This window comes from Chiroxiphia lanceolata, chromosome 23 (genome assembly GCF_009829145.1).
Source record: "Chiroxiphia lanceolata isolate bChiLan1 chromosome 23, bChiLan1.pri, whole genome shotgun sequence".
In the NCBI taxonomy this organism is placed as follows: Eukaryota; Metazoa; Chordata; class Aves; order Passeriformes; family Pipridae; genus Chiroxiphia; species Chiroxiphia lanceolata.
Window position 1 is genome coordinate 1,411,476 of NC_045659.1, and position 27,567 is coordinate 1,439,042.

At 49.4% G+C, this 27,567-nt stretch overlaps 1 protein-coding gene across 12 annotated transcripts in view; it reads right to left on the reverse strand.

The window, feature by feature from the left end:
• The window catches only part of NCAM1 (neural cell adhesion molecule 1), a 92,071-nt gene that overhangs the window by 4,456 nt on the left and 60,048 nt on the right, over positions 1 to 27,567 (reverse strand). For 4 of the 12 annotated variants that reach the window (XM_032709735.1, XM_032709738.1, XM_032709741.1 and 1 more), the window contains 7 exons: positions 26,786 to 26,956; positions 25,757 to 25,888; positions 17,521 to 17,523; positions 12,525 to 12,649; positions 11,145 to 11,325; positions 1,525 to 1,732; positions 929 to 1,045 (listed from right to left, as the gene is read on the reverse strand). In XM_032709735.1, coding sequence (XP_032565626.1) covers positions 929 to 1,045; positions 1,525 to 1,732; positions 11,145 to 11,325; positions 12,525 to 12,649; positions 17,521 to 17,523; positions 25,757 to 25,888; positions 26,786 to 26,956 — 937 coding nt within the window. Of the gene's footprint in view, positions 1 to 928; positions 1,046 to 1,524; positions 1,733 to 5,377; positions 7,980 to 11,144; positions 11,326 to 12,524; positions 12,650 to 17,520; positions 17,524 to 24,705; positions 24,721 to 25,756; positions 25,889 to 26,785; positions 26,957 to 27,567 lie in introns of those variants that run through there. The other 8 variants (XM_032709732.1, XM_032709737.1, XM_032709740.1 and 5 more) reach the window with 5 other exon arrangements.

Sequence of the window (27,567 nt, forward strand, 5' to 3'; positions counted from 1 at the left end):
AGGGACTCAGGAGGAGCAGAGACTTTCAGAGGTCAAACATGCAAAGGGAGAGAGGGAAGAGTGAGGATAACTAGGAGAGAAAAAAGGCAAAGAGGATGTGACCTGCAGGAATGGCTTGTTCACAGAGTTTTGGTTCAGGTCTGAGGCAAAAGGAAACCTGCCAACTTGCAAAGACTCTTCTCCCTCAGCCTAACTTTACTCTCAGTGCTTCCCCCTGAGCTCCCAGGGAAGCTTTCTACCAATGCCCTGAGCCTGCAGCCCTGTGCCATCTGTCACCACACAGCACGGTCCCAGTGCAGGACCCCTGAATCCAATCCCTCACCTTGCCCTGTCCTTTTAGCTGCAGGCTGGCCTGAAGGCCTGCAAGGCCCTCATCCAGCCACACAGAACATATTTCTTTTTCTCACACGCAGACGTGATGCAGACTCAGGGCCCAGTTCAGTTCCCTGATGCGAACAAAGCTCACACGGAGCTCTCAGCCCTCTCTCAGAACACTCAGACTTGCTCTGCCTCCTCCACAGCAGAGCCCAGCTCCTCTGCTGCTCTCAGAGGGTGCTCTCAGGGGGTTCAGGCTCTCCTCCAGCACTGCTGGGCACGGCTCACACAGCACTCGCTGCCAGCCAGGGCTGACTCTGCTCTGGATCCTCTGCAGTGAACCTGGGCAGGTGTTTGATCTCCACACCGGGCAGGGCTGGCACAGACAGGCCTTTGAGGACACTCTGCTCCATTCCAGTGCTGGGAATAGGAGTCACTGAATCTTGAGAGGAGGCACTTCCTCACTGGCACGTCACCAACGGCAGGTGGAGGTTTTACCTTTCTTCCTCTCTTCCTGCCCTAAGTTGTGCTCACGGGAGACCTTGATGGTGAGATCGGGGCAGCTGAGGGCACTGCAGTGCCCCTGGGCTAGGACTGGCTAATGCCAACATACTCTGGCTCTGTCAGCGGGGTGGTCTCGTTGGGCTCCGTGTGTTTGCCCCCGTCGTGGTTGGGGGTCCGCTCCTCCTCCGTCCGCACCTCCACGATGGGCTCCTTGGACTCATCTTTCCTGCAGGGAAGGAATTGCACCGAGATTGGAGCCCACTCACAGGAATCCTCCTGCAAAGACACGCTGTGAACGCCCACAGTGAGTGACAGACACCCTGGGCTAAACATGGGGCACTCCTTGGGGTCACTCCTCCTTCCCCACAGCACAGAACTCCAGAGGCACATCCAGCACTGGGATATCCACTGGGCCACCTATCTGATGGCCACCAACAGGAACGAGACAAAACCAGGGCAACAACTGCAGAAACACCTTCCTGGAAGCACAAAGAACCCCAGAACCTCCCCAGCACCCTCCCATCAGAGCTGAGGAACCCCCGGCCCGCTGGGACAGCTCCTCCTGGAGCTGCTGGGGACAGGAGTGGTGGCAGGGGCAGTACTCATGAGAAGGGGAACAGGAGCAGGGGCAGTACTCATGAGAAGGGGAACAGGAGCAGGGGCAGTACTCACGAGAAGGGGAACAGGAGCAGGGGCAGTACTCACGAGAAGGCAGCTTTTCCCTCCTCCATGTCCTTGCCCTTGGCCCCGGGGCCGGATTTGCCGCACATGTTGACCGCGATGCACATGAGGAGCCCACACTTGTTGAGGAAGTAGCAGGTGACGTCCACAGCCACCAGCAGTGCCACGAACACCACGACCAGGATGCCAATGATGGCAGCAGTGCCCAGGCCTGCCGTGGGGCTGGTGCTGGCTTCAGAGACCAAAGAGAGAAGAAGAGAAGGCGCTGTGGTTAAAAGGTGAGTCTGGGCTTGAATTTGGCTGCACTTAAGGTTACAGGCACAGGAGGCTTTCAGAAGGTTCACCCTCTCTCTAGCAGCCTCATGTTATAACCTGGGCTTTATCCTATGCAGGACAACCTCAGAAGATGGATTCCTGTGGTCCTGACAGGGCTTTGCCCATCTCTGTTGGGGTAAAGCCTGGAAAGCAAACAGCAGAAACCTCTTCTGCCGTGGCACACACCCAGCTGGGACCCTGAGGGGCTCCAGCTTCCCTCCACCACCTCCTCAAAGGTTGTGTCTGGGGTCCAGAGTGGCTTTGGCACCGCCAGCCCGGCCCCAAAACCAGTGGAAGTAAAGCCCAGGCTCTGCAGCAGGACTTGCCCAGGTGGGACACAAAACACTGGGTGATACCTGTGGGGCCTCAGTGGTGGAACTGAAAGGAGTTAAACCCCTTCCTGCAGCTCAGGGAAGACCCAGCTCTGCAGAACTGGGGAGGGGTGAACTGTCCACGGCTTATCCAGAGGCAGCTGAGCTCACAGTGAGTGCTCAGCAGTGTTCTGGCTGGGGGACACACAACCCCAGAGCCTTCTGAGGAAGCAGGTGGCAAAGAGAAGCAGCTCTGCCACTCTGCTGATGCTACCCTGGCCCCAGCACTCCCTGCTCCTCCACAGCCCACCTCCACCACCTCTCCCCAGCTGCAGAACAGAAAACAATACCTTGTCTTTTCCAGGAGACAGAGGGACAGCGGGTGAGAGGTGGGGATGGAGGCCCAGGAAATGCTCTATAGGGGATTGCCCACACAGCACTAACTCCAGGGCAAGTGGAGTTTAACTTCCTACCTGCTTCTGAACTGCTGAGCCTTTCCTCAGAGACAGGGAGGGGATAAACACACCAGTGAGTCCTGTCCAAACCAGCAGGCACAGCTGCAGCTTCTCAGGCTCCTTCTATCACCCCCTGAACACCAGGTGCTTTGTGTTCCCCTTGTTCTGTTCAGAACAACTCCTGCCAAGCTGCCCATCTGCAGGCAGAGCATTTGGTTGGTGGCTCATACAGTTCAACACCTCTTTAAGAGGTACCAAACCACTCCAAACCTGTTGGTTGGTCTCAGCCATCACATAATTTACCTCCCAGGACGGGACTGTGCCCTCAGCAAAGGCTTGTGCCTCTGACAGCTGGTGATTCCTGAGACAGCAGGGCAAGAGCATCACAGTTGTCATCACTCAGAGGAGTATTCTGGTTTTTCTTTCAATTAAGATGCAATTCTAGTCATTTCTACCTCATTTTTTTACTGCTGGATGTCACAACCCCCACACCCCGGCAATCTTTGCTTTGCAGAAACACCCAGCAAAGCACCTCTTTCCCTCAGCCTGATTTATGTTGACCTTGACAGGTGGAAAGGTCCTTTCCAGGGCTCACAGCCAGAGCCATACCCCCCTGGCACACACTGCCTTGCTTCAGAACAGGAGACAGAACACCCTTTGCCTGAGGCAGGGAAGTGCTGCCTCATTCTGTGACCCTGAGAGGTACCAAGGAGCACAGACTCCAACAGGAGAGTATCCAAAAGCCACGCTGAGGCACCTGCCTGACACTGGGATCAGCACAACACGTGTCCCCCAGCCCAGCCCCTGCCAGCACCCTGCATCACTGAGGGAATTAATCACCCTCTGTGTGCAGGGAGGGAGGAGCTCATGGATTTTCCCCTCTCCTAATGTATTCAGGACTCTTGTGTGAATTATTCAATAATTAACATGCTGCTGTTCACATCAGCTCCTGGAGGAAAAGCTAAAGATGTGTCAAACTTCTCATCCACATCTCCCTCCTGGGAAGGAGCTCCTGGGCAGGCTCCTGAAGGTGCACTAAGGAAATAATCCCAGACAGGATTACAGGATAAGAGCTCCTTGTGTGCCTCCAGAATACACCTCATCCCTGCCACCAGAGCTGGAGGGAGACCAAAAATATGTCATCCTGGGACTTCCATGTGCTAGAAAACACCTCCTGGAAAATTCCATTCCAACAGAGTCCTGCTCTTTGCTTCCTCTCCCTGCCAAGATCTGCCAGCATCAGCCCAAGGCCCCTCAAAGGCAGGAATTATCTGTGGCACAAACCACCTCAAGAGCCCTGCAGTTTTTGTGCATTGCCCACACCTTGTCTGTGACTCACAGATGAATCAGGGAAACGTCACAGTCGTGGGGGAAGAATTAAAATGATCAGTTCTTGGAAACTCAGCCAGTGTGACTTCAGAAAGGGCTGGCTGAGGTCACTGCAGCCCCACCTGCAGCAGAACAGGACGTGGAATAAATCAAATATCTTCATTGGAGTGAAGATACAGGTTCTAAAGCTGGAAACAGAGGGTGGGGGAGCTCAGCCCAGGAATAATGCATGGAATTGTATCCCCAAAACTGCCAAGAGCTCCCAGGTCACAGTGGCTGTGCTGTCACCTGGAGCAGAGTCAGTGCCCTGGAACCCTGAACCCTCTGCACAAGGGTCCAAACCCCACCAGGCTCCACCATCCCCAGAGCTCCCATTCCTGCTCTGATGGCCCCAAAACGACCCTGTTCTCTCTGAACACCCACAGCAGAGCTCCTGAGCAGGCACAAGCCCCCCCCTCCTCGTGTCCCCCTCCCTTCCAGCCCATTCTGTGCCCCTCTGCCCCCGGGGTGGGGAGATCCAGGGCAAACCTGCAGGGAAATGCCCTTGGTTCTGTGCTGTTCTTACATTTTGCACTGCAGACAATCAGACTGGGCCAAGGCAATCACCTGCAATTTGGTTTTTTCTGGGCTAGTAAGACAGCCCTGCAATTTTCAGGAACTTTCAAACCTCTTCTGCTGGCTGAGTATCATAAATTCTAATTCGTGACATGAATTGATATTCCAAATCCTTCAGAGACCAGCAGTAAGGAAGAATAATTTAAGAATCCTCCATGACCCCTTGAACTTGGAGGCTGTTGGTGCTGCATTTCTTTTTCCTGTATAGATTTTGCAAAGGAATTTTGCTGTTGCTATAAAATGCAGAAAGCATGTGGTGTGTTATTCATTTTCACAGACTGTCACATCTGATTAAATTAAATTGATCTACAACTGCTTCTAGGAACTATTGACTCCATTCTGTAGCAGAATTTAGGTTTTATTTAAGGAAACTAATATTTAGACATCCCTAAAGAGTTTGTTGGGGTCTAAAACAATTCTGTGTAGAAAAGAAATGTATAAATAAATAGTCACTGCTGAGCACCAGCTGCTCACACTGTGTATGAGAGGACATGTAATAAATAGATGTTGGACATTTCTGACCTGATCCAGAGCACATTCAACCTTTCCATTAATCCCCTTTTGCTATTCTCAGGACTAGGAGGAATAACATTTCCACAAGTTAAAGAAGGAAACACAAAACATTAAAAAACTTCTGGAGTCCTTAATTCTAAAGAAGTGAAGAATTTATTAATTACAAATTAATTTTTTTTTTCCAAATGGAAAATGAGTTTCCTGCAAGACTGACTTTTCTAACACCCTCATTTTTACAGTGTACAACAAAATGACCCACGGATTTTCCTTTCTGCAGCTCAGCTGTACAGACACTGCCAGAGAGAGCTCAGCTGTGTCTTCCTAGTGGGGTCTCAGCTAGGGAATGTTCAGGCACAGGCAGACAAGGAGACAGAAAGGGATGGAGAGGAGCAGGTATGATTCCAGGCATTTCAGAAGTCCCACAGTATTTGGCAAGAGAAAGGAGTACAAACAGAACAAATAAAAATTCATTTCATGCATCAGAAAAAAAAAAAAAAAAAACCACCCAAAAAAACCCCAGAACCCAGGAGAGAAGCTCTTTGTTCTCAGTGGATGCCAACAGCTTTAATCTGAGTGTCCCTGGAAGGAGGGCTGATGGGTTTTACAGCCTCATTCCCTCAAACCTCCCACCAGCCCAGATTGTTCCAGCCTGGCCTTGGACACTTCCAGGGATCCAGGGGCAGCCACAGCTCCTCTGGGCAACCTGTGCCAGGGTATCCCCCCTCTCCCAGCCAGGAATTCCTTCCCAACATCCCATCCAACCCTGCCCTCTGGCAGAGGGGAGCCATTCCCTGGGCTCTGCCACTCTTGTCTCTCTGCACCTTCCCTGCAGCCCCTCCAGGCCACCAGCAGGTCACCCCAAACCCCTCAGGTTTCCAAGAGAAAGAAGCATAGATTCCATGCTGACCAGATTCCTGTTTGCTCTTGAATAGGGGATTAATTCTAAGTAACTTCAGCCACATAAATGCTCTCTCACCTGCCTGGCTGGCAGAGGAGCCCCTCAAACCCCCCCTGCCCGAGGCACCTCTCCTTGGCCAGAACAACCTCCCCAGAGCTGCTCTCTCTCCACACCACACTGTCAAGTTAGAGTTTATCCAAGGTAATTTTAATAACTGTGACTTGGGCGAGATCCATCTCAGCCTCAGCTAACAACCTCCCTCTGCAGAGGAGGGGAGACCCACAGAGAGCTGACAGCAGATCTACAAATGACCTTGATTAGCTCAGTTATAGGGGATATCACACCACTTTTTAGTACTATGATTACTTTGCTGTAATCACTTCACAGTGATTCACTTTTCAGTACCACTAAAGTGTAAACTCAGAAGATGTAACACATTCTCTACGCTCTAAAACACTGAAGATGAGGGTTTTCTAAAAAAAAAAAGAGAAATCCACAGGCTTTTATGTGCGACACCTGCACCAAGTTCTTCATTTATAATTTAGATAGAAAAGCAATTCACAAATCATGATGAACAAGGTCTGAATAAACACAGCAGAGATTTATGTGCAGAGCAGAAAACGACTGAGGGCAGGGTTTTGTTTGTCCCTAAAAGGATCCTGTTAGAGAGATTAACCCCATCCAACCGAGAGCATCTGAGACATTCTGTACAGACAGTTCAACAACTGAGTCAACAATTTCATCCCTGGCCACCTCAGCCCCGCTCAGAAAGGAGAGACCCCATTTACAGAAGAGCATTAGAGCCAAAGGGATTTCCCATCACCAAGAAAATTCATGAGGGGCGCTGGGTTTGGTGTTGGGTTGGATTTTTTGGTGTGGTTTTTTTTTTTGGGGGGGAGGGGGCATGGTGTTTGGTTGTTTGTTGTTTTTTTTTTTTTTTTTAAGTAAGGAGCAAAGAAAAAAAAAAGTCACCTGGAATTTGTTCAAATGCAGAAATGCAACACACAGCAGTTGGCAGCAAAGATGCTCCTATTGCACCAGTTCACACCGTGGATTAATAACCCTGCCTGGCAGTGTCACATGCACAGTTAACCAGGAATATTATGGAGGATCAGTAGTTATAATAATAAGAATAATTTAGCTGGGCAGGTAACTAAGCTTTTCTGTTAAAGTGGCAAGGAAGGGGATGTCTGTGAGGGTGGGAATGCAGCAGTGGGGACCAGGAGGTGTTAGACAAGCATCCAGTGCAGCTCTGGGTGCCAGGGGCTGCCTCGTGCCCAGCTCTGCCTGCACCCCAGGGCCAGGGGACACCCCAGGGTTCAAGGCCAGGGGACTCCCAGGGGTTCAGCCCCAGGGAGAAGGGAAACAGGAATCTCCTCAGTGTGATTCCCACCACAGGTTCCTACTCAGCACATCAGGAGAACCTTCCGCTGGCCACAACTGTGAGTCCACGAGCCAAAGCCCCCCGAGACCCTCGGGCAAAGCAGCAGGATGGTCTCGGACAAATCTTCTGTTTCTCTTTATAATCTGCAGGTTCAGACTCGTGGCTGGGCCCTTAGAAAGCTTTTTGCACAAGACAGTGATGGTCGGCACCAGATGTGCAGAGAAATCGGTAAAAAGCAGAATCTTAAAGGCTTTCACCATTGTACCTTCCTTTGATGAAAACAGCAAGCAAACAACACCAAAAAAAATTCTTTCTTTACATCCATTAAAAAGGGCAAATTCATTACAAGTCACAAAAAAAAAACGTTAAAGAGAAAAAACTCGGCTTAAACCTTTTTTTTCCTTGTTACAAAATACTGACTCTTTCAAATTAAACATTTTTTTTTTAAAGTGTTCTGTGTTTGTTTCTTTTTTTTTCTCTGAACTGACATGATCCTCTGAAGCAAAGTTATCTGCTTTCACACCTTGGTGGGACCTTTTCAAGCAAATATTGCTTTATTTCGTTTTCTTTTTTAAGTTTCTAACAGAGCAAAAGCAGAGTCACTGCAGAGAGAAGCAATGAAACAAAGGAGGACGACGTTGATGGACTTCCCAAGGTCGCTGCAGGTGCCAGACAATGGTTCCCAGGAGGGGAAAATATGGTTGTTTAAAAACAAATTTGGTGCATGTGGCAAGCGTGGATGTGTCCCGTGAGATCCAAGGTGACATGTATGACGACAGACATAGGAAAGGGTAAGGGGGAGAAAAAGGGAGAGGGGAGGGAAGAAAGGAGGAGGAAGAAAAAAAAAGAAAGAAAGAGAGAGAGAGAAAGAGAGAAAAATAGATAAAAAAAATTAGGTCATAAATATAGAAAACATAAGAATCCAAGGTCTATTTAATTTTGTAAATTAAAATGGCTCAAGGGGTTCAAGGATCAGCACATTCACGACAAAAGGGCTGGGGCAGAAGCTCAGCAAAGCCCAAAGCTGCAGAGCAGGGTCCAAGGCAGGGCTGAGGGGGTTTGCAAGCAAATGAGATTAAGACTGATGGAACAGAAGGCTCAGCGAGAAACACAAGGAAGTGGTTATCTGGTATTTGAAAGGACAACGCTGCCTTTTACACGGACAAAATAAAGGAAAGAAAAGCTTTTGTGGAGCAGACAATCCACCTGCCTGGCCAAGCCCTGCCCCAAAGCCTGGACTTGGATATATCCAGGTGACTAAAACCCTGAGGAAGCACCAAGGTCTCAGGAATACACTGACTGTTCCCTTCAGCTGCTTGTGAACCACTCCCGTGCAATTACTGTTGTTATTATCACTGAAAACCATGCCCTTCTCCTTCCAGCCACACTGCAGACCATGGTAACAAAGGGCTCTCCATGATAAATAAACACACATTTGGTCTGCAGGGAATTCCCAGCTCTTGCTACCAAAGCCATGTGAGAGGCACTGGCTCTCACTTGCCCCTTTGAAATCAAACTGTGAAATGCCAGGAAAACAACGAGAGGGAGGGAAGGAACACCCAGAGCCCCTTCCCTGCTGCAGGCTGGCACTAGAGCCAGCAGAAAACCTGCTCCCTGAAAATATTCTCCTGCATGCTGTTAGTTTGGGGATCAGCTCAGGGAACCAAAGGGTCTGGAAACACCTTGCGAGGCCAAAATGGCAAAACCCCCGAGAGACAGAGCCCCAAAGCCAGCCCTGATCACGTCACTGCTCGGGGCTCTGCCAGCACCTTCTGAGGAACAGCTGCATCCAGCTGCTGGGGCAATCCTGCAGCACATCTGCACTCCCCAAAACTGCTCTTCCAAGTGCTTCTGACACTTCCAAGTGCAACATTTGAGCAGCAGCCTCGAATCCTGGTTCCTCCTACGCTCCACACCAGACTAAGGGAGGGGTAACTCCAGAGAGGACAAAGGATTTTCACCTTTGATAACAAACTGGGCTTTTCTGCCCGTTTTTCAGAGGGTCCCTGCCCACATTACTGTTGGATTTAAAGGGCTCAGTGGCATCTGAGCTCGTTACCCCTCCCATTGCCCTGGACTACAGCACATCCCTGTGTGCTCCAGAGCCAGCAGCACTCCCAGACTTTATCCCTGTGTGCTCCAGAGCCAACAGCACTCCCAGACTTTGCTGAGGCCCCTCCCAGCTGTCCCAGGAGCTTTGTTGTCCCATCAAAGGCTAAAATAAAACACCAGCACAAGAAACCAGCAGTGGCTGCACACAAAGGACCGTGGTGGAACAGAAAGACCGATCAGTGCTCGTGACTTAACTGGGGAGACACATCCCAGGGCAAAGGAACCACTCACTGCTGCTCCCAACCTCGGGGTTTGGCTGCTCAGCTCTGAACTGACACCTCAGGGCACCCTCTGCCAAACCACCCTCACCCTCTGCTGCCACACCAGCCACAGTTGTCCTTCAAATGGGTGAGGGGAGTCAGTATTAGAGCTGCTGAAAATGAGAATCAGAGAGTGAGTTGCTTAATGAGTTACTGAGGGTTCTTCCACCCAAAACTCCAGCCTTGTTCAAACGGCCCCCCAGCCTCTCTTTGGCCGTGTTTCCCTCCTCCTCCTCCCTACCACACACTTGTCCAAGCCCAGCCCAACTGGGTCACTCATTTGTATGCTTAACAAATCATCCTGTGCCTTAACCAGGGATTTCAGCATCCACACTGCACAAGGTCTCAGCTGTTCCCTTCAGCCAGGCAGGGAGGGGGCAAAGGAGGGGGCAGAGCAAGGGCTGAGTTCTCAGGGCAAGGGAAAGAAAACAGTTGTTCTGAAGAAAAAACACGAGACTGAGTTAATCTGGAAGACAGAATGGAATCAAATCGTTCCCCTCAGCGTGGACTGTCAGCACCAACCCTGGCAGGAACTCTGGCTGTGCAGTGAGGACCTGACTCAGGAGATCTTTAACTCCCCTGCCTTTAACCAGCACAACTTTCATGTACAGGTAGCCCAGCAATTCCATCCTGAGGTTTGGGTTGCTCTGTGTGGGTTTCACACAAAAATGGGTTTCTCCCACCCATATTTTTTTTTTAGATGTCCACGTGTAGAGAAGAAATTCTGACTGGCCTTTCCACACCTTGCAAACTGCTCAGTTCCTGCAGCCCAGCTGATAGTTCTGCTTGGTTTTCACAGCAATTGTCCTTAAACCTCACTTTTTAAGCACACTAATAAGTAAAGCCTGTCTGAAACAAGAGCTTGCAGCAGCATTCTAATAATTCTTTTTAGTGATTTTTCCTAATTCCCTCCCCAACATTAAACAGGTGCTGTTTGAAAATTACTGTAATTTGATCATTTGATCTCCATTTCATTTAGTAAAGAGATTTTCACTGTCTCCTTTCCCAACCACTGGCAAACCTCCTTATGCCTTTATTCCTCCAAAGGCTGAGCTGGATGGACAAACAAGCAGTAAAAGCAAGCCCAGAGCAGATCTGGGGGGGAAACCTGCGTCGTGATTGCAGATTGCCCCACAGATAGAAAGAGTTTAAAACGGGCCCCCCACTTTCTGAGCCCAGAAAGTCTCATTTGGCAAATCCTGACCCAAAGAAAGCCAACATTCCCTGGGAACAGTGAGGCAGGGGTTTGTCAGGAGCACTCCCTGCTGTACATACTGGAACACGGAGCACAGGTATGTACACTCAGGCCAGAACTAAGCTTTGGATGGGGAACCAACCGTGATCGATGGGCTGGAAGCAAGCGAGTCTCAGGGTTACTCAGGCACATTAAAGGAGGCAGCACCGGTGCATTAATTGGAAGCAGAAAACAACAAAAAGCTGTGCCGGGCGTACCTGGGATGACAGTGGGCTGGGCAGATGTCCTGAAGGCGTAGTGGGCGGGTTTGGACTTGCCCTGCTGGTTCTCTGCCACCACATAGACCTCGTAGTCGGCGTTCCAGTCCAGGGACTTCAGCATCACGTGGTCGCTGCCCGACGGGAGCCTGATCTCCGGCTTCCACTCCGAGGAATGCTTCTGCAGGGCAGGGACAGGCAGGGGAACACAGCCCCGGGTCAGCCAGCCAGCCTGCACAGCTCTCAGGGGGCTGGGCATGGGCAATGGGGAGGCTGCAGCACCAGCAGGCAGCTCTCAGCTAGGGCAGAGCATCACATCTGTGTCCCTCAGCTAGGGCAGAGCACCTCATCTGTGTCCCTCAGCTATGGCACAGCATCACATCTGTGTCCCTCAGCTAGGGCAAAACATCACATCTGTGTCCCTCAGCTATGGCACAGCATCACATCTGTGTCCCTCAGCTAGGGTACAGCATCACATCTGTGTCCCTCAGCTAGGGCACAGCGTCACATCTGTGTCCCTCAGCTAGGGCACAGCATCACATCTGTGTCCCTCAGCTAGGGCAGAGCATCACATCTGTGTCCCTCAGCTAGGGCAGAGCATCACATCTGTGTCCCTCAGCTAGGGCAGAGCATCACATCTGTGTCCCTCAGCTAGGGCACAGCATCACATCTGTGTCCCTCAGCTAGGGCACAGCATCACATCTGTGTCCCATCAGTCCACACAAACAGCTCCCAGGGGGCTCAGAGGATGGTCCCAGACTCCTGCCAGTGGTGCCCAGTGGCCATAAACCAGAGCACAAGTTCCACCTCAACTCGAGGAAGAACTTCTTCCCATGGAGGGGGGTAGAGCCTGGAACAGCTGCCCAGGGAGGCTGTGGAGTCTCCCTCTTTGGAGACATTCCAAACCCACCTGGATATGTTCCTGTGCCACCTGCTCCAGGTGACCCTGCCTTGGACTGGATGATCTCCAGAGGTCCCTTCCAACCCCAACTACTCTGTGAAAACATCCTCTCTAAGTGGAGAGGATGAGAGATACCAAAACAGCCTCTTTCCTACCCAGAATCCTGTTTTCTGCATTACCACACCCAAAGAAAATCCCTCATTTCCCCCTCTCATCTTTGCCCCACCATTAGACCACTTTCAGGGGGGCAAAAGCTGCAGCTTCTCTACCTCACAAAGCACTTTAAGAGTGTTCTCACATACCTTAGCATGTCAAATTTAAATCACCCGAGTGACACAGATTTACCTCTTAACACAGCTCTGGCCTGATTTACCACCCCCATTCTATTCCCAGCCAGGCCTGGCCTAGCAGATCCCAGCTTTAGGGCTGTGTGCCTGCCCAGGGGGCAGGGGACAGGCTGGGGGGGGGGTCCTACTCACAGCTTTGTACTTGATCAGGTAGTGTCTGATGGGGGAGCCGCCGTCGTCCTGCTTGATGACGTTCACTTTGATGGAGTTCCCATCCTCTCCTATGTGCCCTTCCAGCTTGGGAGCGCTGGGTTCCCCTGGAACAAGGGGGGGATTTAGGTTGGTTTGTTAAAAAAAAAATCACTGGGGAAAAAGTGCTCAAAAATCAGAGGAATAGTTCATTACACTCATCCTGACCCCGACACTCCGTGTGTCTGGGGCACAAATATCTGCCAGACCCAAGGATTCCCTGCACTGGGCACTTTGTTTCACCAGCACAAGTTCCCATTTTTGTGGGTGCTGGAAGCAGAGGTTGAGTGACAAAGGCCCCCCCTTCCCCAGGAATATCCTGGAGCCATGACCAGATATATCCTCTCTACTTCTGCTGCAAAAACTGATGTGGAACACCCCGAAAACACCAAGGTGGGGGATGTGGCAACCAGGCTGCTCCTGTGGGACGTGGATCTAAAGAGCATCACTGAAAAGGGACATTATTCCTGAACACACACTCCCAGATACACCAAAGTGAGGGGAAATACAGCTCACAAATGATCCAGCTCTCAAGGTATCCCACAGGGAACGACACCAGAACTCTGCAACAGTGAGATCTGCAACCTCAGGAGGAGCAAATGAGATCAAAATTGGATGCTGAAATAACATTTGTGACTTTTTTTAAAGCTCAGCCTGCTGCCGAGAATAAAACCTTTTTAAAAGACTTATTTCTATTCAATACTACTAAAAGTGAAAGGAAATAATAAGCCAGTTGTACTAAGATCAACCCAAAAACCATCCTCAATTCTAAATCTGTTCTGTCTGGATTTGTATTCAGCTCCTAATGGGAAGCACATGCATTTCTGACTGGCCAGAGAAAAGTTAATCTTCCAATATAATTCAGAAGTTGATCTTCATTAGTAATCTGAAACCCTTCCCCCTCCCCTTCCTGGCCAAAGAAAGGATTTGACCACATTTTGTTTGGTGAAACATCAATGAGAAAACTGCAAGACCTGGACTGACACAGTAATTTAAGATTAATTCCATTTTCTTGCACACTCTCACATGCTCTAACATCCCAGCTGCTCCCAGAAGGCAATTACCACCCATGGACACCCTGATGTGAGACACACAATTGTGTTTCACAACACAGCAACTTCTCTTAAAGATGTACAGAGGCAATGCTCCCTTTTCCCAGGTTTTATTTTGCTTTTCCAAACCCTTGCTCTGCCTATGCCCCCCTTACAAGGCTCCCCCATAGAAGCTGGACACTCCAGAGCTGGATTCCCCCCTGGGACACATCAGATTAACCAAGCAATTATATTTTTTTTATTTCCTCAATCCTAAAAGAAAAACATCACCACAGAGTTACAGGTTTTGACCATTGAGTTAAGAAGCTACTCTGCAACAACACTGGTTATTCACCAATAATTAAACAAACCCAAATGTCTGGTTCTGTAGTTTTTTTTTACACAAGAAACCAGCTCCCAGTAACAACTGGGAACAATTCCTGGCCACTGGCCTGGCTGCACACTGAGCCATTCCTGAGCAGCAATTCTGTAGGTGTGAGCAATGGGTCACTCACTGCCAGCTGGGCAGGGCAGGAGCAGCATCTCCTCGGGGCTCTTTGCCACCCTCACCTCAGGGAGATAATGAGCAATAAGTAAAGAGAATCTGGAGTGATAAGGGAACACTTACAGAATTCTGTACTTACAGAATTTGACCTTTCATCTAACACAGGACAGATCTTTTTTTTCCAGCGACTGAGCACCAAGACTAAGAGGAACATCCTTTGAAAAGATGCTCGTTCTTGATTTTAAATGTCAGAGATGCTGCTGCTCTTTATACACAGCCATTCCCATGATTAATTACCTTCTCTGCTGAACCTTTTCTTCACTTTGAATTGCCTGATTCCTAGCTCCTGATTCCTTCCTTCCCCAATACCTCAATTCCCTTCTGCCCTGAGAAACATTCTCTTCAAAGAGGAGAACACTGAGCACTCCTCAGGGCTGACACCCAGCAGGAGGAGCAGTGCAAGCCCTGCTGAAAATACCTCAGCTTTCTCTCCATAATTACATGGCATTTCATTTCTCTTAAGCAGGTGGATGTAATCCAGATACAACAGGGCTGTAAAATTAAAAATGGGTTAGTGTGTCAGACAAAGGAGGAAGAAGTTTAGTGGGAAGAGTTTAGTCCAGCAGAATCAGCAGCCCCGTGATGAGTGAAGATGTCAGTAGCTGGAGAGAGAAGGTTGTCACCAGCAGGTTAGAGAAGCAGCTCATGCTCACAGACATGCATCCTCCCTACAGCCCGGGGCTGAAAGGCAAAGAGCATTACAGGGGGGGCCTCATGCCTGGGGAGCTCCCACTCACACCCAGCTCGCTGGGCACGTTGCAGAAATCTGCCCCTTCCACCCTCCTCAGGGGCATTTTCCAGCCTTAATGTTCCACAGAACGGGGGGTCCTTGAGGAATCCCCTGGGGCTCAGTGAGAGTCACCAGCTACAGACACGCCAGACTTCCTCTGGATCATCATTTTCCAAACATCTGCTTCAAAGCCACTCAGCTGCAGGAGCAGGGATGCAGGACCTTGTGCTTCCACACTGCTGGGGGATCCAGCCTGAGCCCAGCTTCACCCACAGGACACTCTCCAGGACAAAAACAATCCAAATAGTGCTTCAACCTGTGGGAGAAGCCAAGAGATGTGCCCTCCTCTAACTCTCAGAAAGGAGCCCTCCAGTGCTTTGCTGTGCTGAGGAAGCAGGTCTGTCCCTCCAGGAGGGGTCAGAGATGCTGGCACTGCCCTGGCAGGGCACACATCCCGAGGGAAGCTCAGACATCCCTTCCCTGGGCTCCAGAGGTAACTCAGAATCAATCTGATCTGTACATGAAATCAGGACTTTCCTGCAGGCTCCCAAAGGCTGAATCACTCCCTGCTGGCTCCCACACATGGTGTGAGAGGAGCTGAGGACAGTGCTCTGAGCCCTTAGGATTCCAAATGGGTTTTTATCCACTCCTGCTAAGTAAGCCATCAGCACCAATAATCTCCTGCTGCAGGGCAGCAGTAAATGGCTCCTGGTATCCTGGCACTGTTCAGTTTACATTCAGTGCTTCCTTGACCTACTACCAGCCTGATGGAGTTGGGTTTCAGCAGCTGGTTTTATTATTATCTGGTTTTCAGAGGGTGCCACAAGCACCAGGAGTGCAGGAAAACTTCAGGTGGGGGGAGAATACGAAAAAAACCAGCACAAACTTCTCCCTGGTCCCCAGGGACTCAGTGTGTGCTGGACCCCAGAAGGGACAGCAGTGCAGCTGAGACACCTTTTACCACACCTCTCCTCTGCCCACTTGGGAAAGCAGCTCAAACTGGTCACCAGACACTGCAGCACTATTTAGGCTGAGCTTAAATCCTCGCCCAGCTGGCACCAAGGAAAGATCCTGCATCCTTGCTGTGCTTAGAGAGTACAAACTGCTGTTGAGGGCAATTTCTGCCACACAGGAACAAGGAAGGAGCTGATTTCTGCAATCTCTGACCATCGTGTGAACAGGAGTAGATTGTGACCTGAGGAGTCACAACTGGAAAGAGACACCAGGGAAAGTCTCCACGAGTGGTAAATACAGAGAAAGAACAGCTCAGGAGGTTTCAGAATGCACACAAGAGAAGCAAAACACCAACAGTCAAAAAGAAGGAACAAAAAACATGCAAAAACGAGACAACTAAAGTCTTCAACCCTCCTGGAGTCCAACCAGAGAGGGCAGAGACCCAGGGAAGAGGGGTTTCCTCTGTGCATGCAGTCATGTGGGAAGGTTACTGGTGTTAGTTCTGTTTGCCTGGCAAACCCCAGCCTAAATCCTTTCCTGGATTGTCCAAGACAATAAGGTGAGCTCAGAATTCACAGATTGAAAAAAAGCCAATTGCTTCCTGGTTTTCACAGTCCCTTGTTGAGCTGGGGCAGCAGAATTGTTTCCCTCCCTCCTCCCCTTCAGGTTATGCAGAGCATGAAGCCAAGTTGTAAAAATCCCAACGCTGCAGAAACTGTTGTCACTGCCACACACTTCACTTGGAGGCTGATTCCAGCTCCAGAAGCTGCAGGGGTCAGTCATTTGCTTCTTGATTTCATGGAGATCAGCAGCTACTGTGACATGAGTTTGGGTTAAATCCTTGCCAGGCTCCCAGATACTCCAGGGGTGGAGCAGCAAGAAAGGTGCAACAGCACCTCTGATGGAAACTGTGTGAGGTGGAGCTCCCATCATGAACCCTGGGTGTGCTATTTTATACTATATATACTATAGATGGCATTATATATATATTATAGTGTATATATGCAGTATTTTATAGCAGAGCTCCCATTCGAGCTGTGCTAAAGTTTTACAGTAGAAAAAATTATTTCTTAAATCTCACTGTGACATTGTGGTGGTCAGAGACAGAGAATTTAGGATTCTTTTGGAAGGCTGCTAAACATGTGCAGTGTGAATGTGTGTATATATACAAATACATATATATATATATATATATATATATATATACAGCTCCATAAATGTGTGTTGTACAGGGCAAAATGCTGCTAAAGCCACAGCAGAGATGGTGTTGCCACAACCCCCCATCAAATACCAGCCTGTGGTTGGTACCCTAAGGGGCAAAGGGATTCTGGCCACTGGTGTTCATTCCAGAGTGTTCCAGAACCTTCCTGGACAGCTCCTTGCTGGACTCAGAGTGAAGAAGCAAATGACCGAGCCAGGGGATTTCTGCCTTGTTTTTTTTGTGTTCCCTCCAGGCTTTTTCCAAGCTCAGTGCAGGAGACTGAGGTGGAGTTAATGCAGAAGTTGAGTCCTTGACATGCAGACAAAGTGATGAGCAACTTCTCCAAAGGGGCTCGTGGGAGGATTTGTGGAGTGACGGAATTTGGAGCTCCCCGGTCGGCGACCAGAGGGGAGTCCTCACCCCAAATCTAGGCAACCAATCAGAACAAAGTGTTTTACCTTCTGTTCACCAGCGAGGACGACATCAGCAGCACCATGCAAGCCACATGACAAAGTCACATGATACGCACGCACATGATTTGGTTGAAAGGAAAGTGGAGGAGGTCACATGGAAAATACAAAAAAATTAAAAAACTGATGTAAACAATGGGCAAGGGAAAAAAATCAACAACAGAATTACAGACTAAATAAAATAGGAGCAAAATTAAATTAGCCAGTATACATCAGAAACACTGGGGAGACAGTAAAACCGCCTGGAAAATAAGAATATTAAACCACAGAAAGCACTGGGTTATGACCTGGGTTAGGCACAGCTGCGTCACTGCTTAGTGATACCACGTCAGAGAACAAAAGGAGCAAAAATTATTGCAGAGTGTGTGCCAGAAATGCTGGAGGAATCCACAAGACTGTTGGAAAGAAAAAGGGAATATTGTTACTCAGACACAGCCGAGGTGGAGGGGGCAGAACCGGCCCAAGGGAGGACAAACCTTGGCTTCCCACACTGAGGTGTCCTCCCCTCTGCAGGACAAGGGTCTTCCTAAATAGCAACAACAACAACTGCAAGAGAGAAAAACCTGCTGGGTGTGAACGTTTCCAAGGCCAGAGCTTTCCATCAAGGAGCTGCAACTGGAACGTGGTCAGTGAGAGCCTGCACTGGGTGCCCCAGCTCTGCCCCACCCCGTGGGCTCCACTGAGGTGCAGGGGGGGTCTGTCAGTGGGGAGAGGGATGAAGAGCTCTGCTCTGGAAATGAATGACCAAGCTGGCCCAAGGGAGACAGCAAGTGCTGGAAAAGATGAAGGAATGTGCAGTGTGTGGCAGGGGAATGGCACAACATCAGGTGTCACAGCAGAGCACACGCCAAGTCCATGCTCCACTTCCCTTCCTAAATTACTCTCTCCTTTATAACTTGCATTTTTCATGCTCATCCCTCTGTCTCACCTTAATGAGGTGACTTCACAGTCTTCTGGTACTTCCCTGTTAATGTGATGTATAGAGAATTAAACCCTTAATCTTTTGGGTGCTTGTTCCCTGACAAGATTAAGGACACGCCATTACCAGGGAAAAAACTGATGGTACAAAATGTAAAATCCATTTGTTACAACAAAGCTCTCAATCCATTCTCTGCAGTTATAAATACAGCCTCACACAACTCTGGGCAGGTGCATTGAGAAGGAGGGAAGTTTACTGGGCTGGAAAGGCAAAGAGTGTCTTCTGGTCATGAGGAAACACTAGATTTCAAAACAGGCAAGAGAGGCTGCCTGTCAGATCACCTCCCCAGGAGAGAAGGCTTCAGTTAAAGCTGAAGGGCAAAATCAGCAGCACAAATATCATACAATGGTTTGGGTTGGCAGGGACCTTAAAGATCACTCAATTCCAACCCCCTTCCACCAGACCAAGCTGCTCCAAGCCCCATCCAGGCTGGCCTTGAGCCACAAGCAGAAGTTTCTGAGACACAGAAGTCACTTGGAAATGGTGTGTTCAGTTCAGAACCCTGCAGTCATCCCCCTGCCATGGGTGGGAGGCAGGCAGGCAGAGCACAGACTGCCAGGGGACAGAGGGACACCCAGAGGGGCTGTAATTCTGGGAGTCTCAAAACACAATTGCTGCCAGTCTCTCTCAGAGCCACTGGGCCAAGGAACCTGGTCAAAATGTCATTTCTAGCTCCTGTTGTTACCAGGGCTCGTTAGAGCCACGGAGCAGTGCCCAGCTGAGCTGCAGAGCACAGGTTTTGAAAAGCACCAAGAGGAGAGATGCAGCTGGGTCTGTTCTGTGAAAATGCTTCTCCCTCAGTCCCCAGCTAACCACACCTTCCATCAGAGCTGGCCCTGACCAGGGAATTGCTGTGGAGAAGGGGAGCTCAGCACTGTCTGCCTGCAGGCACTGCAGTGGCAGCTCCTGGATTCCAGCTGGACACAGGCAGTGGCACAGAAAAGAAACATCTGAACTCCCTGGTAAATCTGGAAGGGGTGGGAGGGAAAGGAAAAAGAAAAGGAGTGTGAAAGACAAATGAATCAATGGACACCTGTTATCAGACTTTCACTTTTTAGGTAAACAGGCTTCCCTCACGTGCATTTGTCTTATTGCAGCAAATACTCAGTGGACAGGCCCATTTCTGGGGGAAATAAATTCCAAAGCAAGAGTTCCCAGCTCCTTGGGGTGCTTCTCCCAAGCCTGCATTGACTGGATGCACTGTGAAAGGTAACACAGACTTCACAGGAAAAACCCACTCAGTTTTCCACCTGAATGTCTCTTGCTCAGTGTCCTCCACCCCCTTCATCCTGCAAATTGAACCTCTTGGCCATTACCTACTAAATAAGACAGAAGTTTCTAGAGATTCTGGAAAACCAGGAGACTGGAGAGAAGAAACATTCATGTTAGTACCTCATCTGAAAAATAATCCACTTTTTCAAGTGCAAGCCAAACCAGATTCCTCAGTGGAGAGAGCTGCAAGAAAAACTTCATTACTGCCACTGGTACAGAGCTACTTATTGGAGCAACCTCAGAGGATTAATTCCAAGGAGATACATATTCCTTAACCTCTTAACACGACTACAGACATCTCCCATATGCTACTGATCACATCAAGGCAAAAACTCACTAAAGCCAGTGAAGAAACTCTTCAGCTTCATTAGGCTTCAATTCCTGACTTCATGGTGCCACCCAGCAACTCTCATTTTCTAATTGCTCTTGGTTTCATTCACTGAACCCCCGAGGTCAGGGCAGGGTAAAACACAAGCTCATTCAGCAGCAGCAGCAGTAATTAAATGATGCAAAAGTTATAAGAGCATCAGCCCTGTGCCAGTGCTCTTTTTGTGCTGCTGAATATCACATCTTGCTGTGCTGCAGAACAGCCCAGCATACAAATGTGGCTGCTCTTTGCACAGACTGAGTCTGTACACAAACAACAGGGACAGGGCAGAGCTGCCTCTGGCCAGGAGAAAAAGCTGAACTTCAGTGTGGGGGAAAATGGAAACTTCTGTCCTTACAAACCCCACCTCCCTCGTCCTCCTCACACAGCCCCTGCCCCCAGACCAAAATCAAGGGTGGAAAATGCTGATCACAAATCAGCCCTCAGTCTCTTTTCTCCCTAAAGATTCTTTTTAGGGAACAAAATATTCTGCAAAACATTAACCCATCGTTTTCCCTCCAAGGGAAGCCCACACATGAACAGAGTCTCTGCCTCCTAAGGAATAAAGGATTATTACAGACTCTGCCCTTTGCCCTCTCCTCCCCATCCTCCAGGTGTGATGAGAATTAAAAAGTCTCCTCAGCAATTCAGAACCCCCAGCACTCCAGTGCATCAGGAACTGGGGTTTGGCCCTTTGGACAAATAAAATATCCTGCAAGAAAAACTCGTTGGCTGTGGCCACTGGCAGATAAAGGACAAGGGTTAGACCACAGAATGTGCCAGTCATAAATGTAGCAATAATTATGGGGGGTTTAATTCCTTTTACTGGCCATACCATCCATCCCAACCCCCAGAACAATCACACACATCATGCTTTTAGTATTTTCCATTTAGAAGCAACGACCCATTTCTGACCCACTGCAGGTCTCCAGCCTGGAGATCACATTCCCAGAAACACAGACATTTGGTTATTGCAAACCCAAGAGAGAAGCATTTGGCCTTGCAGGAATGATCAGCTGCTCAAAACACACGGATGCACCATGAAAACCTGGCTCTTCCTTAAGGGATTTTTTATTTCTCTCACTGTTTTGTTGCAGGTATTTGCTTGGCTTTTCTATGGACATGTGACTGACTGTAAATCTCCTCCAGGCAGGGATTAAAGTCACTCATGTGACACAGCCACTCAGATCCAGGCAGGGGTGGCCCTGGACTCTGAACAGGCCAAAGCAGACACTTCAAAATGGTTATTTTGGGTACAAATCAACTCATGCAACTCTTTCAGCTCGTTTTCCTTGGACTACCCTGACCCAGCCTCACCAGGAATGGCTGCCAAGACAGCAAGGGATGGGCAAGAACTGAGGGAATCTGAATCCAGGTCCATCTCACACAGGATTTCTGGGGAAGTTTACACCTCTTTTAAGGTAAGCAGGGCACTGGTGGTAAGATGGGGCAAAGCTCCCTCTCTCCTGTAAGATATTCCATCTCCTCATTTGCATCTCTTTCAGCATCCAACACCCATGCTTTTAATATCAACTCTGCCTCCCTGGATTCAAAGAGAACAGAGCAAGGCAGGGCAGCAAGAACATCCTTTAGCCCACATCCCTTTGTGCAAAGGCAGCTTTAACACCAAAATCACTGATGGGGAATGTGAAAGGCAAATACTCCTTTTGGAAATGATAACTTCTATTTCTTTTCCCCCCACCTCCATCCCCCTCTGTGTTCCTTCTAAACCTTCCACTTCCATTTTTCAGCACATGCTTGGAGGGCTGATGGGAGGAGGAGGAGGCAGAGTGGCCCCATGCTGGGATCTCCCCATGCTCACACCACACACTGTTGGTTAGCAGGCACCAGGATGAGGCAATACAGCACTTTAATGCCCTCTCCCAAGGGCTGCAGCACCACAAGCAGCACTCCAGAGCACGGGCAGCACTGCCCAGCACTGCCCAGCTACTCACTCGGTGCCTCTGGGCTTTGGGATTCAGCAGCAGGAGGAGTTGCTATGGAAACGTGGAGGATGGACAGGACAGTCAAGGTGAAACCCCGTGGAAATCAAGGGGAAGGGGCAGGGGGGACAGAAAGGAGAGAGAGGAGCTTTAGTGAGAGTGAGAATGACCTGAATCCCCATGGCAGGGCTGTGCTACCTAAAGAAGCTGCAAAAATCGTGCCCTGCTGCTGCTTTCCAGTCCCCCCTCCACAGGGAAAGGACTTTCCCACCTCCATGCACTATGTCCAGGGAACATGCAGAGAGCAGGAAAAGGGACTAACAGCCCTGAAAGTGGGAGCACCTCAGGAAATGAGTGAGTTCTGGGAGAAGCTGCCAGCCTGCACTGCCCGGGCTGCACCAGGAAATACAGGGATTGCCAGGACAGAAGGACAGGGAATGTCCTTGCTCCCAAAAGCCCTGGGAAGAACACAGCAGGAGAGACACGAGCTGTGGGAGGGGTTTCTCAACTATTGCACATAAAATCTTTTGGGTTTAAAGAATTATCACTGCTCTGCCTCCAAGACCCCAAGAACCATCAGTGACAGAGAGGGGTAAATCCCCTTGAGGGGCTGGGGAGCAGCCCCATGGAGAGAGAGCTGGGGGGAAAAAATAAGAGAAGAGTAGGAAAAAAACCCCCAGGGATGTTAGGAAACCCCCCAGGGATGTTAGGCAGACTGCAGCACACCCAGTGAGAAGATCATGCAGAGCACAGTGGACCAAAGGCAGCCCTTTGTGCTGTACTCACTCTCTGCTAAACGGGAGGTGGGTGCAGCAGAACTCGCTGGGGAAAGAGAAAGGCAGGTGAGGAGGGGAGGGGATTCCTGGTAAAAACTGCCCAAAGGGAGAATGTGAAGGGATTTGGAATCTGGGGGTTATTCTGGTGTTGGTTTGTTGGGCTGGGGGTTTGTACATGGAGATGTTTTGGTGTCAAACCCAGAGCTCCCAGGGATCCCACAGGGGCTGTGCCTGGAGGAGCAGAACAGAATTTGCAAATGAAAAATGCAGTTTAGCCCACAAAGAAGGGAGAAGAGCTGGAACTTACCCTACAGGGGAGCAGAGTTGGGGGCTATGGATTGACTGGCAGCCTGCTGCCACATTAAAAACCACCAAAAGACTCCACAACAAATGTGCTTTAATGCTCCTCAAAGCCACACACCTGTCCCCAGGTGCTGGACATGAGGCTTGGCAGACAGATCTGACAATGTGGCTGAAACAAAGCTTTTAATGGTCTTTTTCCTCTCTTCTTAATTGGATTTTTTCCCCTTTTCCTGCAGCCCTGATGTGCACACCCCAGCCCTGATCTCCCCTGGCTATCACTGCTCTGTTGGACTCTCCCCAGACCCTGGGAGCTGTAACACTCTCCATGATTACCTTCAGAGAAGGGATATAATTACTCCTGCTGCAATTAACAGGCTCCACACAATTGCAGGCCCCAGACTGCACATATGTTGTGGAAATGTCTCCCAGGTGACTCTCTAACTGCTGCAATTTGCAATTGTCTGTCCATCTGTCCCTTCATTCATCCACCCTGACTACCAACCCAGCCATCCTCTCACTGCTCCACTGTGTCCAAGCTTTTGGATAAAACAGCCTTGAAGGAAAAACAGCACAGGTGTGATTTAAACACGGGAATTTGGGTTAAAAATAAAAATTATTCCCTGTTTTTTTTAACTTCGGCTTCAGAAATCTCAAAGGATGTGAGAGCAGCTTCCCCAAGCTTGTCCATGGAATCTTGGGAATAACAGCAGTTCACCACAAGGACACAATAATAAAGAGAACAATGCTCCCTGAGATGAAGAGGCTCCTTTTGGCTCCATTGATTTAGCTCTGATTGGAACAGCACAAAGCTATGGAGCACCCAGTGTTTCACTGACAATTAAACACATCCATCACATTTCTGACTCACTTTGCATTGGGAAGGGGAAACATGCTTTTCGTTTTTCATTTAGTATGAGGTTTGTTTAAGTACACAACCTACACAAGTGCTGGAAGACTGTCCAAAGACTACTAATGGTAAAAATTACTGGTGAGAAGAGGCAAAAAATGTGAATTTTTTTCTCTTGAAGTTTTTGCTTTTAAAATTACGAAGATATTAAAAATTTAGAAGTTTTTGGTTGGTTGGCTCTTAATTGGTCTAAACCAGACTTAAAATTTACCTAAAACTTCTTCCTCTTTGGTTTCCCTGGATTATCTATATTTTATTAAAATTTAACGATTTTAATGGATTCATAAATATGAAGCCTTCCACTACTCCAGTCTGTAGTCAATACACTATCTATTATTATTATTATTAGACAATCACTATGTTAAATATTTCAGTTGCATGCTTTACACTAAAGACAAATGTGTTAAGCCCTAATTCTGTTCTAAAAAAGAGCAGCATCACCCAGAGCAGGGTGACTATTCTAGAGTCAGTCTTGTTAGGAAATGGACACTACCAGTTACTCCATTTCTAAAGACCCTGAGAGGAAAAAGGCACTAAATTAAAAGCTAATGTTCTGTATGTTAGAGGAACAAAAAAAAAAAAAAAAAAAAAAAAAAGAGAGTGAAAGAAATGCAGAGAGCACTTACGTGGGTGAGGGATGCCTGCAGTTTATCCATGGATGGAACACAGACCAAAAAAATAAAAGGACAGAGATAGACACACAAAAAAAAAATGTAGAAGATGTGAGAAGAGGAGACAGAGAACAGGGAGCTGGAAAATCAAAATCCCACAGGTGTCCTGCCCCACACTGCTCTGCTCAGCAGCTCTGGGCAGGCAGAAGTTGGCAGACAAAAACCAAGACCATGCACAGCCCAGGGGCCTCCAAACATGCACCTGATGGGCTGGGAACTGCTCTGAGTTCAGAGTGGCTTCAGAAGAGCTCCAGAACGGGACAGAGGTCTGGGTGTGACGGTGGGAAGAAGAACAGGCTGAAGATCAGGATGCAGGGGAATGGGAAAGAAGAACCACAGAACCACCACCTCTCCCCTGCCTGCTTTTGTCACATCTCCCCAGCACACTCTGCTCCTTTTCTTTCTCTCCTTCCCATCTTGAATAACTCTGATTTTGAATTCCTGCCACCTTCATACTGACTGGAACAGGAGGGACAGTGTTGGGCCACAGTCTGTGCCTGGACTGGAAGATGACCCAGTACAGCAGAGCAGAGGCTGTGGAATCCCCTCATGGATGGGCACCTTAAAGCAGGGATGTGCAGAAAAGAGAACCCTCCCTCCCTCCCCAGCTCGTGGCCTCAATGTGCTGAACATCTTCTCTTCTGATTTGCAAAGCAAACCTGCCCTGTGCCAGTGACACCACACTCTCCAGGACCAACACCCTCCTCAACTGCTTTTCCTTATTTAAATCCCCCCTTACACAGTCCCTTCTCTGTGGCCACACCAAGTCCATTCTGGCAGCCCAGGGCACCAACCAGTGCAGGTAAAACAGCTCCTCTGCCTCCTCCCTCCCAAGAGGATTTTTAATGAGCCACCAAACCCACTACGACCCAAACCCACCCCGAGAACACGGGGTGCAGCCAGGCCTGCGAGACAAGGAGGTGTCATTCCATGCATGGCAGAGATTCCCTGGAAAGGCTGAAGGTGAGGTGAGCAGAGGGGCAGGGCAGGGCTGGCTTTCACTTACGGACTGGCTGTGTCTTGAACTCGGAGGGCAGGCTGAGCTCCCCCACGCCCTTGCCGTTGACAGCAGACAGCCTCACCGAGTAGGTGGTCTCAGGCTTCAGGCCAGTGATGGTGATGGTGCCCTCCACGTTGGCTGGGGCAGAAACAAGGGAAGGAAAGCAAAGAAAAGCTCAGGGGTCGTGGTGATACCAAGAGAGAAATAAGGTCTGTTTTTCCTGCATGGACATGAGGGAGGAAAGAGGAATAAATCTGACTCTGTGTGATCCCATCACTCCAGAGGGGACCTAACAGAAGAATTTCAGTTCCAGACAGGATTGGTGGAGGAAGATTCAGCTCTGGAATAGAACTCTCCTTTTCATAGTCACAACATCACAGAATATTCTGTGTTGGAAGGGACCTATAAGGACCATCAGGTCCAACTCCAAAGTGAATGGCCCATACAGGGATTGAACCCACAACCTTGGCATTATCAGCACCAGCCTCTAACCAGCTGAGATAATCTCTAGTCCTCCCAAATCAAAATGAGTTTGGTTTATTTGCCTTACAGATCCATTTGAAGCAGTGTGCAGTGCTATGGATTTAACAAGATGGGGTGCAATGGGAGGCAGCTTTGCTGCTGGAATAGGAGGGTTTATTTTCCAAGGGCAACTGAGGGGCTTGAAAAGCCTTCTGTGGGAAGCACACAGACACTCCCCAGTCAGCAAGTGAACGTTCATCTGATTCCAAGCACAGGGCTCCTCACCTCATTCAGGGAGGATGGTGGGAACAGGGAAGGGCTGCAGAGATGAGCACAGTGCTGCCCACCCCCTCTGTGCCCTGCCACACAGGTACAGCCCTCAGCACACTCATCTCCCAGGGAAAACACAACCTGTCACTGCACAGCAAATGTCTAAGAACTATTTTTGGGCCTTATAACTACAGGAGGTGGAAGTGCAAAGCCGTGGAACCCTCCTCTGTGGCTGTTCCCTAAAGGACAGTCGGTCTGGGGAGGTTCAGGTGGGGGAGGTACCACCTGGTTGTGTTGTCCTACCTTCTTTTGCATCATACAACCTGGAATGCCACTCTCCCTCGCCCAGGGCCCTCCACTCTGCCTTGTACTTGAGGATGGGAACCCCACCAGTGGCTTCAGGCTCATCAAACTCCACCTGGGCAGTGCTGGAATAGGGCTCCACTCTGTCGATGGACGGGGAGGACGGAGTGTCTGCGGGAGAAGGGAAGAGAACCAGAGACACAGGAGGGATCAGGGAAAAGAAAGCAGCAATCTGGGGACATCAATGACACCCTTGGCATGGCTTCACAAAGGAGAGGAGGAGGTTGGGCCCGAGGCTCCCTTTGGAGCAGCTTTTAAGAAGGTTAATTAGTGCAGAGACCGTCATCTTGTCTCCTCTCTGTGAGGCTGCAGACTCATGGTCCCTTCTCTAATTGAGGACAACCAAAGCAGTGTAGCAAAAGTACCCTGGATGCTCTTCTGTCCCTACAGTCCTTCCCTGGGGCACTGCAATACAGAGCCTGACCCCAGGGACCCTCCCAGGGTGTGCTGCAGTCAGACACAGCCCCTTGGGCTGGGTCAGCTCTGCGGTTTGTATCGTGCACTCCCTGTACCATCAGGGGTATTTTGCTGATTTGGGGAAGCCCCTGTGCACACACATGCAGTGTCTGTCAGAAATCACAGATCACAGCTCTGTCAAGGTGTGCTGGAAGCACAGGAAAGAACGAGACCCTCCAGAAACAAGGAACCGGAGACACTGAGCATCTACAGCACAGAGTCTGGAACAGCCTCTCTGAAAGCAGAAGTTGGCTCTCCTGCTGAAC